The following is a 17,530-nucleotide window of genomic DNA, read 5'->3' as shown; positions in this document are numbered from 1 at the left end:
AGCAGATCACACTATACACACCAAACTGTACAGCAGATCACACTATACACACCGGACTGTACAGCAGATCACACTATACACACCAAACTGTACAGCAGATCACACTATACACACCGGACTGTACAGCAGATCACACTATACACACCGGACTGTACAGCAGATCATACTAAACACACCAGACTGTACAGCAGATCATACTAAACACACCAGACTGTACAGCAGATCACACTATACACACCGGACTGTACAGCAGATCATACTAAACACACCGGACTGTACAGCAGATCACACTATACACACAAGACTGTACAGCAGATCACACTATACACACCGGACTGTACAGCAGATCACACTATACACACGAGACTGTACAGCAGATCACACTATACACAGCGGACTGTACAGCAGATCATGGTGTGTGTCTATGTATGTTTATATATTTCTGTGTGTGTGAGTTAGAAAAGGTTAGGACAGGGGCTTGTCACTGTGTTGCATCACCTCTTCTTTTAACCACATTCTGCAAGCATTTTGGAACTGAGGAACCAGTTCTCCCAATTTTCTGAAATGTGTTGCTAACATCAAATTCAAATGGACATATGCTTTATAAATCATAACATTTCTCAGTTTCAACTTACGTTGTTTTTGTAATAATATACTGCCTCAATGGTACTAGAGGGCCAGCTGTTTGAAATATTCCCCACCTCACCCCACTGATCCTAGTGCATGCTGGGTCTTGCAATGTGAGAACAGTGATAAATGAAAACACAGTACAGGCAGAATATGAGTCAAGTGCGCTCTGTCAAATCATTGAAAATGAGGGATGCAAAGCTGCACTACAGAACATCACAGCACATGTCAAATAATACATTCAATGCAGTTTAGGATGGAATGTACCTTTAATGCTAAGCCTTGTCATAGCATGGGCTTTATTATGGTTTTAATAGAGTCTCAAAAATCTTCTTTAGTCTGGGACTACATATACCGTTAAAACTAGCCAGGAAGTACAGAGATAAAGTAACTTGGGACAGCCATCCAATGGCCATCCAATGACAAAGGGATTTGCCAGCCAAATGCCTTTACCATAGAGACAAAGCCAGTAACCCTGCTTTATCATAGAATAAGGTTTATCTACCGTAAAAGAGGCTTGTTCATGGTTAAGGAACCAAATCTGTGCTACTGTCTGCTACTGTATGGTGTTAAGAAGTTCTTAAAACCCTGTTTTTTTTCAACTAGTGTAAAATGCACGCTACCTTATTACCTCATATTGAATGTGGGTTGATTTTCATCCTTTAAATCAGTTGACCTGATTGCCTCTTTTTCTCTTCTGCCATAAGGGTACTCCAGACAGTGTAATTGCTGAAGCCAGAGGCACAATTACCCACCTCTTCAGGTGTACGCAAGGGCCAGTCATTCATATGTCACAGCGATTAAATAGAATGCCACTAGCTAGTCAGAGGCTGATGATTAATTCACACAGTTTTATTAAAGATTTACAGTTGACTTTATATCCAAAATGCACCATATTGTGTATTTCACAGAATCAGACAGACAATTTCTTTCTTTTTCCCCCAAATGTCCTATATTAAATCATTTGCAATCTCATCTGACTCATTGGCTTTGGTGAACCTTTTGCAATTTTACCTTCAGGTTGCTCTTATATAACCTACTGATGACAACTAGACTTCTTCTTCTTCTTTCGGCTGCTCCCTTTAGGGGTCGCCACAGCGGATCATCTGCCTCCATCTTGCCCTATCCACTGCCTCCTCTACTTTTACACCAACCATCTCCATGTCCACCTTCACTACATCCATAAACCTTCTCTAAGGTCTAACTCTTCTCCTTCTACCCGGCAGCTCCATCTCCAACATTCTTTAACCAATATATCCACTATTCCTCCTCAACACATGTCCAAACCATCTCAACCTGGCCTCTCTGGCTTTATCTCCAAACTGCTCCACCTTCACCGTCCCTCTGATCTGCTCATTTCTAATCTTGTCCATCCTTGTCACTCCCAACGAAAATCTCAGCATCTTCATCTCCGCCACCTCCAGCTCAGCCTCCTGTCTTTTAGACAGAGCCACATTCTCCAAACCAGACATCATAGCAGGACGCACTGCTGTCTTGTAGACCTTCCCTTTCACTCTTGCTGCTATCCTTCTGTCACACATCAGCCCTGACACCCGTCTCCACCCACTCCATCCTGCCTGCACCCTCTTCCTCACCTCTTTTCTACACTGTCCATTGCTCTGGATGGTTGACCCAAGATATTTGAAGTCATCCACCTTTACGACGTCTACTCCTTGCATCTTCACCTTTCCACCTGCCTCCCTCTCATTCACACACATGTATTCCATCTTGTCTCTACTGACCTTCATTCCTCTCCTCTCCAGTGCAAACCTCCACCTTTCCAGATTCTCTTCCACCTGCTCTCTACTCTCACCACTCACTGATGACAACTAGACTGACTTAATAAAAATAAACATGCTGTATTAGTGTTTAAAAACAAGTGGCCTAGTTTCCGTTTATTTAAACCTGGTCATCCATTAACAGCAATCAAAAACACTCCACTCATTAGTAAATTCATTTCCTTTGTTTACCATGACTATTTTCCCTGCTGAAAAAAACATAGAAGCCGTTTCTGTTGGTTTCTGGTGCTTTTGTCATATGTTATGGCTTTTCTTGATGGGTTGACATCACAGTGCCCTGACTAAAAAGTACAGACCTGCGCAATGTCCATGCAGATCTAAGCTGGTTTAAACTGGTCTTGTGCTGGTCTGATGCCGGTTTAGCTGGTTATGCTGGGTGACAAGCCTACCAGTGTTCAAAACACAACATATACTGGTTTAGATGGCTATCAGCATATCAAGTTCCATTGCTGCTGACCAGCATCCAAAACGTTATGCTGGTTTTGCTGATGATCAGGCATGCTGGCCTATGCTGGTTTTTTCTAGTAGAGTGTAAAGGATCATAATGGTATATCAGGTGTCCTGGGATTGATTCCAGATTTGCTTTTGATGGTTTCCTGGTGGGATCTAAAGGCAACCATTGAGCCAATTACCAAAAGGCAGCTAAACCATCGGGTTTTAATCCTAATGGTTCTAACGTTGTTTTTCAGCAGGGTTGTGCTGACAGCGGGTCGTGAAAACGTTGGGACAGTATCTTTTCTACACACTCCTGAGTTTCAGGTCCGTCCACGGTTTCCTCTGTTATTGAAAGAACAGATCCATAATGTGGCTGAGTGACGAGCAGGCAGGGACCCCGGCCGCCACCTGTCTGGCTTTATATAAGGAGCCTCCAGCGGTAGAAAGTGGAACAGGGGACGGCATGGAGCTGAGAGAGGCGGCGGCTCTCCGACAGCAGCGCAGGATTAAACAGGCAATTCAGTTTTTACACAAGGACTCCGCAGATCTCCTGCCTTTAGATGGCCTCAAGAAACTTGGAACTTCAAAAGAAGGGGTGAGTTATGAATCTTCAAAGAGAAAAATCCCTAAAACGGATTAAACACTAAGTACGCCATGTAAGTAATGTGTTACTGTATGTAAACTAATGGACTGTGTGTGTGTGTGTGTGTGTCATGTATTTGTACCTTAACTGAACGTGTAACGCGACGCTCTCGCCAGTAGCTAATTTGACCCCTTCTTTGATCATTTTTACTAGGTGTGTATAAAACGGAGCCTATAATTTCTTCGCAATTGCCGTGCAGTTAATGTTCAAGGTTTTCCCAGAGACAAGACACGTTATATTATTGTCTGGCACATGACGTCATGGTTAAATCCGGGGAAACCCTGCGTTGGAGATGTTTTTTCACTGAGGGAAAACAGAGGAGCTCTATAAAAAAGACGAGAAGTTCAGTGAGAGGCACTTATTGTATGTGAAAGGGGTTTTCCAGTCGTCAATTTTTGGTTTGTGCACGACGTTGGAATTGACAAAAGGCTGCTGCTGAATGCAGACATTAAACAGACTCTCCAGCCAAAATAAAGCATTCAGCCGTCAATACATCTGTTGTAAACACGCCTGCTCGCTTCCTTCAGTCATGCCTCAACGGTCCAAACAGAGAGGATTTCTGGTTTACAGACTAGGAAAACCCTCTAGTGGTGACCTGTTTTGAAGGTGGGAGGAGCTTTTTTAAAACTACAACTGCTTTGAGGGAGGTTTCTTACCCTACTAGCTGGTTAATGAAGCCAGACAGGAGGCCAAATATCATATCTGTATTTATCAGCCTTTATGTAAGTGGTATTTGGATATTTGGATATCTCTGTCAATGTGGGGGATTCCCAGTTGTCCCTGCTAGAAAAAGACTAGCATAGACCATCATGGCTGGTCACCAGCAAAACCAGCATACCGCTGCTGTCGTAAGAAAACCTTATATTTCCAAAATAGTAACTTTACAGGAGAAGGAAAAAACATACTTCACTTTCAATGTAAGTCAATGGAACCAGAAATTTTCCCATGTCATTGTGGGTAATTTCTTTTAGGCCATTCATCATAAAATTTACAAACAATGTAAAGAGTGACAGATACTTTCAAATTATGTCAAAAACCTGAAAAACACCAAAAACGGAGATACAAGGTTTTCGTCCAACATCAACGATATGCTGTATTTTGGATGCTGTTTATTTATTTAGTTTAACATATTTGCACGATGCATGCTGGGTGTTGAGAACACTGATATGTATGTATATGTATATATGATATAACACATATATGTGAAAACTGTCATTTCTGTCAAACTGGTAAGGTTGTGATACAATGCTGCAATACAGAACATGACATAAACAGTATATTCGATGCTAGTTTTAGGCCCCTTGACAGCAATCTACAACATGTGCAATTTATTCGAATAAAGTATCATGAAATCCAAAATAGACATATCCACATTTCCAAACTTGTTCCTTAACTTTGTAACATGTTGAATGTTAAATCCAGACACACTCGCCCATATGGATTTTTTTTTTCCCCAACAGCAACCACACAACATTCTCCAGAGAAGGCTGCTGGAGGCCAACTTATCCCGAAACAGACTGAACACCCGAACCTCGAAGGCACCTTCGAAAAACATAGTGCAGAGCCATGGTGTTAACAGCGAGTCTCAGGAGATGGAGAGTGACCTCATTCAAGTCGTGGGTCAGGTGAATAGCACATAGAATATGGTGCCTATGATAAAAAGACTTGTTTTTTTGTTTAACTTCATTAAAAAAACGATTGTTTTGGTCTTTAGTGCTCTGGACGGGAGGTGGTGGTTACAATTGACACTGGATGTACGTTAAATCTCATATCATCAGTCAGTGTGGAGAAACTTGGGTAAGCGTCTCCTTCAATACGAATAGTGAATAGTTATTTTTAATGTGAAATCCACACAAGAATTACATCCAGACTGTAATCAAGGCACAAATAATTATCTTACCTTGGTCCTACAGCTTCAAGGAGAAGACCATCAACGACAAAAGCGAGGACGAGTTAGGGCCACTCCAGCGCAACCTTCTAGCCACAGGACAGATCGTGCTGAGTTTGGTGATTGGACAAACAAAGATGGATCTTTTGTTTAGTGTTGTGGGTGAGTTTAATATGACATGATCATATTGAGGAAATACATTAAGGTTTAAATAAAAAAAACATGTAACTAGTTGAAATATGGTTTATATTTTAGAAATCGATAGGATGTTCATATCACTGGGAATGAAGACACTCAGATCTCTGAAGGTAAAATCACTGTATTTCCTCATGTCAATTCAAGACAAAGTGCTTTTATTTCAGGTAGATGCTTAAACTTCATTACTTCAGGTAGATGTTCTAAATGTTATAATACAATTCTCTATTGTATTATATGTCTCTATTGTATTGTATTCTCTGTTGCAGTGTGTAATTGACATTGAAAAGCAAATGCTGGTTCTTGGAAAATCTGTCAGGGAGCAAATACATTTTGCTGGGAGACATGAAAATGAAGGTTGGAATTATTTGCTATATCATACTAGCACTAGTTTAATACTGTACTGTGCTTACACCCAAGTGATATTTGTCTGTGCATTATTTTCCATCTGGCTTTCTCACTTCTGCTTTACATTTCAGTCTCTATGGAATAGGAGGAATCTACACATACAGTTTCCTTGCAGGAAAAAACTGTGTTTTGGGAACACAGCAAAACTCAAGTTCAGGAGCTCTCCACAAAGTTTCACAGCCCCTTCTCTCCACATACTCTGCATTTTGCTGCAGAGCTCAGAATGAGCCAGCTTTCCAAGAGGGACACTGCTGAATTATACATAAAGGCCAAGTATCACTTCAACAGCCACGCACTTACACGAAACATCATGTGTGTGTGACACAAAGCCAACACCAATTTGGGCCATGACTAAAATTTACAAGAGGTTGAACCAGGGGTATAGCCAAGGGGTGGGCAAGGGGGGGCCAGTGCAGCATGTACCGCATGGCCACTCTTCTCCTCAGTTATGCAAAGTGAGATAGTGAGCAATTGTCAATAAACCAGTCACAAGAGAAAAGTTATCCTACCCTTGTGTGAACAATTATGATTTACAGTCAGCATTCCAGGCAGTTTCCAATCACATATAAGCATCTAATGACATTGCACTCAATAATCTGCGTGTCTTGGTGTTTTCAGCAAACTGGTGAAAATTGGAAACCTTAACGGTCTTGTTCATAATATTGACCTCATGAAAATACATTTAAAAGCACCTAAATTGCTACAGTATATTGTTTTATCAAACATCATGTGCATAACTGAATAAAATTTTTTAAAATGTTCAGCAGAAGTTAGAGATGGTACAGGGAACAAAATATTTTTCATATAATGCAATAGACAAAAGAAAAAAAAACACTTTAATCTGTTCCAGATTTAAAACTTAAAAATAAAACACGTGGTAATTGGTTACTATTAATATTATTTTTTAAATATTTATTATGTGTATAATTTCTACATTAATAAAATATATAACCCAAAATATATCATAACATAGTTTTGTCTTTTACTTTTGGCAAAAAAATGTGCATAATATTTTATCAATGTGAAAATAATATACAGAATTATGTTCAGTCAGTGTCAATGCATCACTTTAGAGCTATTTGAACAATGGAGGCCAAACATATGCACATTAACTTCACCAGCCGCTCTTTAAGTTTCCTAGCAGTTTTCCACCTCACTGAAATCACTGGGTCTCACCTGGCTACCCCATTGAAAGAGCTCTGACTACACCCCAGGGTTGAACACTTGTGGATTCAGGTTATGTAATTATTATAATGTGAAAGTGTTTTGTTCTTAGAAAACTGGAGGAATGCCATAAAAAGTCCATATGGTGAGTTTAGCCAGCGTAGGGTATCGAGTAAAGCAGGACCAATACGTTTAATGCTATATTGCTCTTTGAGTAACATGAGCCAATGAAATGTAACTATTCTAAATGATTACCTTGTGATTAAGCATGTGTTTTCATTAGCTTAGCAGCATTGTTTTAACTGTAGTTGTAACTTGAACTCCTGGTCTGTTTACCAAAAAGTGTCCCACTGTTTTTAGTTCACCTAATGGAAGTTTGCTTATTCTGATATCAGCTAGAGATGCTGATACTTTTCTTTTGACAGCTACTGTACTGGTAATATCAAGTACTGACAACAGCGAGTGTAGCGCTGTTTTCCCATTTCTACCTCCTGTTATAATTCTAATGTTGCACAGATAAGAACTGGCAGTTTTGCTGTCTTATTATTTATATTTGAAACCAGAATCCCTAACGCAGTACGAGCTCTTGAAACCTGCTTGGAGCCAGTTCTATGTGCAGTATGTTTTACACTGTTCATAGGCCCTTTTTAGTAATTTGTAGTCATTTTAGTACAGCGTTGGTCTGATATTATATTATAAAGAATATATATAGTCTATTCCGGTGTCCTCATCTCAGTTCTTGGAGATGAGCTTCCAAAACAAGTAAACTGAGCTATCTAGAACACTGAATGCCTGGTACAGGTTACAGCAAAAATGGGGAACATCTGGTGGACTAGTAACTGGGATGGGAAACACTGGTCTACTCTGTAGTATTGGTGCAATACTAGTTGTAGTTTCTTCTTTGCACTGTTGTGTAAGTGATTGCTGTTATTTAACTGTTATTTATAATAACTGAAGTGTTATTTTGAATGTTTTTAGGTAAGTAGTTTCTCTACCCAACACACTTGACTCGAGTCATTACTTAAAGGGGAATTTCACTTTTTTTTTTTTTTTTTAAATTTCAGCATGATTAAATTAAGATATAAGCAAAGTTATTCAGACTGGTTTGATGAGAAAGTAGGCTACTCTAAAGAAACCTACTGATGATGGAAAACCACTGATGATGGAAAACCACACATTTGTGGCATTTAATGTGTCTTAAAGCTACCTCAAAAAAAGCATTTACATGAAATAGTTCTGAATATGTTCAGACATTGGTTGATTGCAAGTTGAAATCCCAGGACTGACTGGAAGTTTACAGTTATGCCCTTGGGTAAGGCACTTAACCCCCAGTGCCCTAGGAGGTACTGCTCCACTAGCAACGTTGTGCCATGCTGCTCCTAGACTGGGCATAGATGGGCAGCAAAAGAACAAATTTCTATTGTACGATCAACAAAGTGGAACATTCAGGGCAGGGCAGAGAGAAACATGCAAGGCAATATAGTACCCAGTCAGATTTACCACTATCAACATTATTTATAAAAATGTGAAAGACATAAGTTCACCGTATATTGTGGATAGCAAATCAAATGTCTGTTGTGATCCCTGGTTCCTGTATAGAAATCAGAGTTGGTGTCTCTACACGATTGAGTTTTACAACAAATCACTTTGAATGACTTTGTTTACATTTCAATTATACAATTAGGCAGGTATTTTGAAAAAGCCCCTTTAATCGTGAGGCTCAGTCAGGTTTGTCAGAGCAGGGAAAATGCTAAACTGTGATGTTTAGTTTTCCTGACATAGCATATAGTTGGAGTACACCAAAGTAGAATTGTTAAATTATTGGTATTCACTTGTGTTGCCTTTGTAGCACAAAGTTTACACAAAGTGTTCTGTATGGTCAATATCAGAATACTTCACTAGACAGTTATATTAATCCTGTCATGTAGCCGATTTTTGACAAGTTATGCTTTAATTAAATAAACATATAGTGTTGAAAATGATCGTCTTGATTAATAAACTGATTTCAGAGTTCGGTATTTGGACTGTTTGGTTCGGTTGGGACAGTTTTTATCCATGGATTTGTTTCATAGCCAGAAATGGGTTTCTAGGGTCCTTTACACTTATTATTTTGTTGTTTACTTTAAAGTTCACACATATTTATATCCGTTAGTCAGGATCACGAGGTCAGTACAGTAGTATGCGCATCAGAAGCAAATCAGTTTTTATCCATTTTCATTCATCAGTAAAAGATTTCTTCTATGAGTTTTCTAGCAAACGATGTGGAGCTTTTGCATCAGTATCCTCTGTATTAATGGCAGCAAGCTTGACACAGGCCCTTATGGTCTGACCTTCTGGGTCGTGACAGAGCACTGATACACAACATGAAGCCAATTACTGGAAACAGCCTTGCTTTGACCGGATAACCTTTAAATGAAGGCCACTATAACATCGCTCATCAGAGCTCATCATTCTGTCTAATTAGCTACTTATATTTTTGAGCAATGATACTATGGAATGATGGTTGCATAACAATTCAGCAGCATGAGTTTCATAACATTCTTTTAAACTGGATCAAAGCAATGTGTGGTGCTGCTGTGCTTTGCATTCTTCTGTGTTGCCACTAGGTGGTTTCACTGAACGTGCTCAAAGTCATTAGTCACTATGGCTCACTATGGCTCACTATGGCAACCCTAGTACACAAAAGAGTCCAATGGACTCCTCTGGGAGAGGATATGAGCATATTAGGGAATTCCTAAAGGTAGGCCTTTGAAATCCTTTGTTGTTTCAGAGTTTTTTAGAATATTTAATTTGCATTGATAGAACAAATGAATAATTTGCTTAATAGAATGTCATTATTAATGGTACTTGAGTTATATACAGTCCCTTGTTGCAGAAGGACGATGGCATCTGTATATCAGCTCTCCAGTAGTCAAAGTGTCGTCCCTGTGCTTATGGGGAAGGATAGGAACGTCACCCTAGTAGTGGACACGTCTGAGGCTATGACTGCTATTCTGGGATCAGTGAAGAACCTGATTATTCAGACTCTACTTGCCAAAGCTTCACTCAGGAACTCCCTCTTTAACATCATCAGCTTTTCATATAAGGTACCTTCAACAAGCTACTAAGGAGCTGTTTCTGCCTTGATTTATACTCCGTTTTAAAGGGATAATTCTATGCTGTAGAATGTCATTTTCAGTGCACAGGAACAAGACCTAAATGTTAAAATCTGTCGCGTTCAGTTTGTGAGGAAACATTAAGAACATTAAGTATTTTAGGTCATAGGCATGTGCTTTCACCACCATGATGTAACAAATCCATCGAAGTACACTCTTAAAATGTACCAAAAAGGTTCTTTAGAGCAATGTCATAGAAGAACAACCTTTGGTTCCTTAAAGATGCCTTTAACTGATTGGTTCTTTAAAGGAATACTTTAACATTTGTTGGCCTAATCTCTACCTGCCACATCTTTTGGCCAATTACTTTCTATTAATAGTGTTGTGTGAAGTTATCTTTTCTAAGCAAAGGGAAAAGCATATTTATACACTAGAGAAAAGTTAACTCCTCCGGTACTTTGGTCACTAGGTAACACCATGGTCCAATCATATGATCCCTTGTGCCCCTGATACGGTGTATGAGGCCCTTAGCTGGATCCACACGCTCAGGACCAGCCCTGGAGACGATCTCCTCACGGCACTCACCACTGCATTCTCTGACCCTGCCTGTCAGTCTGTCCACCTGGTGACCAGCAGTCTCCCAGACAACCCTGAGACATGTCTGAGTGGTCTGTCTTCCTGTGGGACACGCCCTGTGCACACATTTTACATAGCGGAAACCCAGGCCTTGGACAGTGACACTTTGGACTTTCTGAAGTGCTTGAACTCTGCCACCAGAGGGCGCTGTTATAAGTTGTCTCTAAACACAGACAGCACAGCAGAGCAGGTGAGCCCTGTGGTTTTCAGTGACACTGTGAATTGTTCACCTACGCCTGACACCACTGTAAAAACAACTTTCTTGCAAGTGTAACAAGTGTGGAAGTTTTGCTTCATGCAGAACATTAGTGCTATATAAAAATATAAATATAAAAATATAAATTAACTGCATGATTTATGTTTTGACCTATTTTCCTTGATAACAGGTCACTCTCTTGCACTCAGCAGAACATCAGATTCAAAACGCATCACACACAGAGGACAGATGCTGCCAGGCCTTGCATTACAACCCCATGCATGCAGCCTATCTGTCACCATACTGGTATGATCTACATTAAAATTAGGCAATTATTAATAAAAAAAATGTCCTGTATTGGACATTATTTTTGGTATTGTTTTGTTTATGTACTCAAAATGTTTAAAACTCACTAGTGCACAATATTAGTAATGACTAAAAGTGTTTCTCAATCGCACTTTAGTGGTCTTGGGGCCAATACTGAGGGGTGTGAATGGTCCATGAACAAATCAGTGAAAATATAACTGACTTAACAATAAAAAAAGAAATATAAAATGTTTTCAAATGGTAAACAACATCAATACAAGCCCTATAAATACTAACCCACCCCTCCTTTTGCCTTTTTTTTCCAGGTGTCCACTGGAGACACTACCAAAAAAAGCATACACAAAAATGGTTGTGTGAACCAGTCCACTTAATTTGACCCCATTCTGTTGATATTTTTTATGTTCACTGATACACATTACATATCATGGAGGTAGTCACTCAAACATAGCTGTGTTAAAAACATCCCAAAATATTTTTAAGCAAAAAAGTTGTTTTTCTCATATTCATATATAACACAAAAAAAACAATTAAAACTTTTCAGATTATAACTATGCAAATATGCATTGCACTGACATGTGCTTTGCGCTGAGAATGTAGCAGAAGGATTTTTACTTACAGTGTAACATTTTTCAGTAAGACAGTAATCTCTGGAATTATTAAACTTTGAAACAGTACACTTATCATTGGGCTTTACATATTGGGACATCATTAAATCATTAAGTAATCCACCCATACGGAAAAAGCTCTAGAACTAGGTGACTCAAATTAGCTGCAAACACTATATGAACAAGAATTTCTTTGTTTTCAGGTGTTCTCTTAGAAATCCCTTCACTACGACACCATGTATTTCAGCAAGGGTGATGGGAGGGGTCGAGTTCTTTCCAGGCTGTCGTGTCTTGGCAAGGAGAGAAGCAGATGGGTTCTACTACCTGGGCACAATTGTACACCAGCTACAGGTAAGAGAACGCCAATATGTGTTTTGCGTCATAAAGGCACAGCACAATATTTTTATATACATTTAAATATCACGCGTGAGCACAACATAACCTTCATGTTTACTGTAGGACAGAGGAGGAGTCTTTATGGTGCTGTTTGATAAGGTAGCACTCAGAATGGACACCAACTCAGAAATAACACTGCCCCAGCCAACATGCCAGCCTGATATGGTCAGTATAACCCAGGCATATGGACACAGTATAGTGCCTGGCGACGCCGTGTTGGCACCCTTTGAACCGCAGATGAGCAGATACGGACCTGGCCGGATAGTTTCAGGCATGGAGCTAAGAGATCCGCTGAAGGGTAAGACCAAAATATAACTAGTATGTCTGAGCAGAGAAAATCACCAAACTGTGCTAGATGGTGGCCTTCCTGGACCAAAACTGATGACCTAAACCATTTTCAGTAATGGGCTGAAGTGTGCTATCTTGTTTCAGGTGGAGAAGGAGATGGGCTGATGGTACTCTTCTGGAATGGAGTCAGAATGCACATACCCAAAAACCTAGCTGTGTGGATACCAGCCTCTCACCATGAGCGAATCATCAGGGAAATGCCACATTACCCATTTAGAACATATTGCTTAAGCCACAGTCACTGTAATCAAATTAACTGGACACCAGGCTGCTGCATGCATCAGTGTATCCCAGCAGCTTCTTCCATGTGTCTTTGTCCAGTCAAAAGCTACCCCCCCTTGGCCTCATCCTACCTCATGAAAAAACAGGAAAAGGAGGTGAAAGCTGACCAACAGAAGGAGCTGCACAGCACTCAAGAGACAAAGATACCTTCACCATCATCAAGCTCAAGTGAGAACGAAGAGGAAAATGAAATGTTTTCCACAGGTTCTGAGTTGGTGAGCCGCTCAGTGAACACAGACATATCTTGTCTGAAAAGAGCCTACACTGAACCAGAGAGCAGACCTGCCTGGAGGTACTGGAGAAGAGGAGCTCCAGAGCCACATCACAAACAACCAGGTATGCCCTAACAAAGAAGTACATTTTTAAAAATCAATTCCAGTCCATGTGAAATACACGCATAGCTAGACCAAGCCCCCCACCCTATGTGGATCCACCATGATGGACACAGAGGCTACAAAAGCTGCATGACAAAAGTAGTCCCTCACAAAACTTGCATTTTCAAGAATGTATGTCTGTAACATTTAACAGTGACCATTTCTTTCTCAGGGAGAGTGACCAAATCACCAAATGTAAGCAACTCTTGGTCTGAAAAAATCAGATATCCTGGATATCCCTCATCCAATTCTACGACCACCAATCACAGCTCATTATTTGAACAGGTTCCTGATTCTGTGAGAAAGGGTATAACAGTAAGAGAGATATTTGCCTGGACTGAACCGCCACCACCCTCTAAAGCTGTATCTCCACTGGCGTTTGCATTGAGCAAAATTTCAGCTAAACCAACGTTATAAGCGATGTTAAAATCTAATCAGTAAAACTGGAATTGAATAAAAATGTATGAGTGGGCATGTTAATATTTTGTCAGGAGTTTTAAAAGAGTACATGTACAATAAATTCCACAAAGAAATACTGTGGTATAAAAATATGGCATGTGTTTATTTCATCACCATTTATAAATTATTTTGATAAAAACAGGCAGTAGTTGCATTTCACAAAGTAAAAGTATTGGGTAATAGTTCACATCTCAAATCACTTTAAAACAAAACACTGGTTAGAAAAAATCCTGAGTAGTAAAAGTCAACTTTATCTTAAGGCACATTTTAAAGGCACATCAAAGAGCTTATACACAGCTGTAATCAATGTCAATACAATTTTAGTGCAAATGAACAGAATGGTCGGTCACTTAACTCTCCAGGCATGTGGTACTGGAAGACAATTTTGTCAAAATCTGATGAAGGCCAGGAGGTCAGAGGTTAAATGTGAGCCTCTTGCTCTCCCCTGCGTTAATGCGCACCACTCTGGTCTGTGGACCAGCATCCTGCACTGCTGCTGTGATGGAGTAAGTGCCCGGAGACACTTCAATCAAGAAATCCTCTGGCTCAGACAGACCCTTTAAAAACATTGAGATAAAACACTTAATGGAAATCTTCCATGAGGCCTAACAATGGTTATAAGGTGGATCTTCTGTTACCAACTTCAATTATAATTCCTCCTTAATTACCAACCAGAATTTAAGGTGGAAATATATAAGTCTCTGTGTGTACTGCTTACGGTACAATGAGCTCTTCTGGAGGCAAAGGCTGCTGGCTGAGTTCGTCTTGAAGTATGTGGCAGGTGCAGAGAGTGGAAACGACATACATGATTTTTCTCTCGCTCGCTGGCCTTCGCTGAACCTACAGACTTGTAAAAGTTCTGTGGAGGAAACAGAGACTCACTATTTCTGGCAAGTGTAAAAGTGAAAAAAGACAGATAGTGGATTATTCAGTTACATAACCAAAAGTTTGGACACCTAACTGATTATGCATTTGAAGACAATTTGATCTGAAGGTTTATACCTAAATGCAAAAGAAATGTGTTCCTAAGACTTAAAAATAGTGAAGATGATGCTTATGTACTAATTGTTTCCAAAACAAACATTTAGATAAAAAAAAAAACAAGAGAAAATATGCATTTTTTTTATAAATGCGCCAAATGGTTGTCAGCAACTACAGGATCACAGCATACAGTCCAAAATTTTTCAGTCTAATCTGCCACATCATGCATGCAGCTGATTACCATGGACAATAATTTTACTTATTATTTACTCACCAAGTTTCTGCAAAACTGCATTACGTCAAAGTGGGGGTTTATTTCTAAAAGAATAAAAAATGAGCACTTTTTCGGCTCTGTGTACGTTTGTGTTATTTCACACTCTTGCTGTCACTACTCTAAAATATGGAAAATAGTAAAAGGAAAACCTTTCACGGGTAGGTGTGTCCAAATGTACTGGCAACTCATAACATGTTTACTGTTAGTCAGGTATATTTGTGAGGAAAGTAATCTACGTTTTACATGTTAACATTTAGTTACTTATTCCTTTTTGCATTTAGTCTCATTATGGTACATTGACGTAAACATCTGTACTAATATGTGATCAGTCACGTCCCTATACTTCAAGAGTTAATCAAAAAGAGAATAATAACACCCAACAAACTCAAGCAGTTTGTTCTATTTCTTGTCAAGTTGTTTTTCAGAAAGGAAAATTCACTTTTACGTGCGTCTCTGTTGTTTTACAGAAGTAACAATGCTTTCAACAGAAGAGGATGGAGTCGTTAGATGCTTAAAAAATTGAATGGTTCTACACAGCCCTAAAAAGAGTTCTTCTACTGTTACAAGCTTGACATCTTAACAATAGAAAGACCCTTTTTTGTGCAACATAGAAGCATTTTCAAAAAGGTTCTATATAGAACTATATGCAACGCCTTCTCCATCAATTTCACCATGCAAAAAACATTTAAGCATGAAATGGATCTACACAACTCATGGCTGTAAACTGAACCATTGTCTTTACTACAGAACTTAAAGAATCATCTTTGTTAACTGTATTTACCCCCCTCTGAAGTGACCTGATGAGAATTAGGCTACTGTACCTTACACTGATAGGTAGTTTCTGACATGTGCTGCATTATTTTGGCAAAGGAACGGTCCAAGCTCACATGGACACTGGGGTCTTCCTGGTCTTCCTGTACCTTTAAATAGTTTAGCCAACACAGTAAAAGCCTGAAGCACCCACAAAATGAAGCATGCACACACTGTTCAGCATCTCAATTCAAATCTGAAGCGGACTGTACCTCGCCGTGTTTTTCTTTGGCTCTGCGCTTCTGGTTTGGCACTCTCGCACTTGACCAGTCTACAGACCGTCTTTTGGCTCTTTCCAACACCTCAAGTCCAAGTTTAGACGATCGCTGGAGTGAAGACTCCAGCCAGGACTGTCCTGCCGTGGACAGTGGCTGCCTCATCACCGCCTCCATAACGCAGTTAGTATGACATCAAGGGCTCCTTTATGACACCACAAAGAACACAACAGTGAAATGTACAGCTCCCCACTGACACACACTCAGAGTGGACACTCACATGCCCCATATGATCGCGTACAGTATCACTTTAACCCTCCTGTCCTCTTCACCTCCCGCCCCTTACTTTAGTGCTCCTGGTCAAAATTGACCGGTCTGTTTTAACTGCTCTTAAATTAGCACCAAAACCATTTTTCACCACCATATTTTTATTCAACCTTCTTTAGCTGTGAACAATGTCTCAAAGTAGTGTTTAACCTGAATTTATAGAATTAGACATAAAATAACTGCAGTGAAAATGCAAATAGAGTGAGTGAGCTGGGGGGTGTGTATGAGGATGTTCTCTGTCTGATGGATGAATATAGTCTGGATACCCATTCGTTTCCTATGGTGGTCACTTTTGACCAGGAACACCACGGGTGTAACGATTGATTGAACACTCAAAATTCAATGAAAGAGGTGATCATCACTTTTACATATTCAAGCGCACAGTGTGGAGGATATCATGAGGCCTTGAGGCAATCAGATGTAAAACATAATATCTATGAGTGCTTTAAATTGTAAATCGGACAGATTTGACCCGAACACGACAGGTATCCTGATTCTTAGAAACACCCACACGCCTTGCAAACGTTTCTCTGGAATACGCTTACATGGGCTGTATGAATGAGACACATTCGCAGAGCAATTTCACAATCAGGCTGCACGTTATAATGGAGTTACAGTGAAACTTACAGGTTCAGAACGAGGCTGCTACAATGTTTTCCTCCAAAGACCTTGTATCGCTTTTTCCAGCCTATGAAGAGCTCCAGGCGACCCAGCCTTGTTCTTTGAGCTGCATCGTGACAGAAAACTGGGCGTGGGAAATATAAAAGTGAAGGGTAAGAAGCGTTTCTTCCTTTCGCGGGTGCTGCTGGGAAATGTAGTTCTTTTTCGTCTTCTCTGTCGTAAAGAAGCAAAATCTTCTTGTTGTCTAATACATACCGATGCCTAATTATTAAGTTAAAAAAGCGTCATATAAACGTATAAGTATAATCTATCCTGCTAAAAATGTCTTTATGAAGTTAATACATAATATTGACACAGGTGGGTCACTTCATAGTAAATACCCAGAGGCAGTTATTCACTGTTGTGAATAATATTAATGACAATTA

At 39.7% G+C, this 17,530-nt stretch overlaps 3 protein-coding genes across 5 annotated transcripts; 2 read left to right on the top strand and 1 right to left on the bottom strand.

Annotated features, from left to right (window-relative positions):
- The first annotated feature begins 3,198 nt into the window (after positions 1-3,198).
- LOC108426348 (nuclear receptor-interacting protein 3) lies at positions 3,199-9,172 on the top strand. The gene is made up of 7 exons (XM_017695802.2): positions 3,199-3,456; positions 4,965-5,129; positions 5,219-5,301; positions 5,418-5,554; positions 5,648-5,700; positions 5,857-5,944; positions 6,067-9,172. The coding sequence occupies exons 1-7, from the start codon at positions 3,229-3,231 to the stop codon at positions 6,078-6,080; spliced, it is 768 nt and encodes a 255-aa protein (XP_017551291.2). The 5' UTR covers positions 3,199-3,228; the 3' UTR covers positions 6,081-9,172.
- A 136-nt stretch (positions 9,173-9,308) lies between these two features.
- On the top strand, positions 9,309-13,961 carry c7h11orf16 (chromosome 7 C11orf16 homolog). 2 transcript variants are annotated; one of them, XM_017690805.2, is made up of 8 exons: positions 9,309-9,899; positions 10,035-10,245; positions 10,724-11,080; positions 11,277-11,392; positions 12,222-12,369; positions 12,478-12,712; positions 12,847-13,380; positions 13,591-13,961. In XM_017690805.2, exons 2-8 carry the CDS (start codon positions 10,042-10,044, stop codon positions 13,833-13,835), a joined length of 1,839 nt encoding a protein of 612 aa, XP_017546294.2. In that variant the 5' UTR covers positions 9,309-9,899; positions 10,035-10,041; the 3' UTR covers positions 13,836-13,961. The 2 variants fall into 2 exon arrangements, with proteins under 2 accessions (XP_017546294.2, XP_017546284.2); XM_017690795.2 differs by having other exon boundaries at positions 9,309-10,245.
- Positions 13,957-17,229, bottom strand: akip1 (A kinase (PRKA) interacting protein 1). 2 transcript variants are annotated; one of them, XM_017690818.2, is made up of 5 exons: positions 17,112-17,229; positions 16,155-16,362; positions 15,954-16,052; positions 14,596-14,736; positions 13,957-14,434 (listed from the first exon to the last, which is right to left on the bottom strand). In XM_017690818.2, exons 2-5 carry the CDS (start codon positions 16,332-16,334, stop codon positions 14,291-14,293), a joined length of 564 nt encoding a protein of 187 aa, XP_017546307.1. In that variant the 5' UTR covers positions 16,335-16,362; positions 17,112-17,229; the 3' UTR covers positions 13,957-14,290. The 2 variants fall into 2 exon arrangements, with proteins under 2 accessions (XP_017546307.1, XP_037395890.1); XM_037539993.1 differs by lacking the exon at positions 15,954-16,052.
- Between the last annotated feature and the right edge of the window lie 301 nt (positions 17,230-17,530).

Source organism: Pygocentrus nattereri, chromosome 7 (genome assembly GCF_015220715.1).
Source record: "Pygocentrus nattereri isolate fPygNat1 chromosome 7, fPygNat1.pri, whole genome shotgun sequence".
Lineage (NCBI taxonomy): Eukaryota > Metazoa > Chordata > Actinopteri > Characiformes > Serrasalmidae > Pygocentrus > Pygocentrus nattereri.
The sequence above is the reverse complement of the archived record's forward strand: the minus strand, read 5'-3'. Positions and strand labels throughout refer to the sequence as shown.

Coding starts and splice junctions, on each gene's coding strand:
- LOC108426348 (XM_017695802.2), top strand. CDS start 3,229: ATGTGGCTGAGTGACGAGCAGGCAGGGACCCCGGCCGCCACCTGTCTG. Junction 3,457..4,964: donor TTGGAACTTCAAAAGAAGGG/GTGAGTTATGAA, acceptor TTTCCCCAACAG/CAACCACACAACATTCTCCA. Junction 5,555..5,647: donor TCTTTTGTTTAGTGTTGTGG/GTGAGTTTAATA, acceptor TTTATATTTTAG/AAATCGATAGGATGTTCATA.
- c7h11orf16 (XM_017690795.2), top strand. CDS start 9,967: ATGAATAATTTGCTTAATAGAATGTCATTATTAATGGTACTTGAGTTA. Junction 11,393..12,221: donor GCCTATCTGTCACCATACTG/GTATGATCTACA, acceptor CTTTGTTTTCAG/GTGTTCTCTTAGAAATCCCT. Junction 13,381..13,590: donor GCCACATCACAAACAACCAG/GTATGCCCTAAC, acceptor TTTCTTTCTCAG/GGAGAGTGACCAAATCACCA.
- akip1 (XM_017690818.2), bottom strand. CDS start 16,334: ATGGAGGCGGTGATGAGGCAGCCACTGTCCACGGCAGGACAGTCCTGG. Junction 16,053..16,154: donor CCAAAGAAAAACACGGCGAG/GTACAGTCCGCT, acceptor AACTATTTAAAG/GTACAGGAAGACCAGGAAGA. Junction 14,435..14,595: donor CCAGAAGAGCTCATTGTACC/GTAAGCAGTACA, acceptor ATGTTTTTAAAG/GGTCTGTCTGAGCCAGAGGA.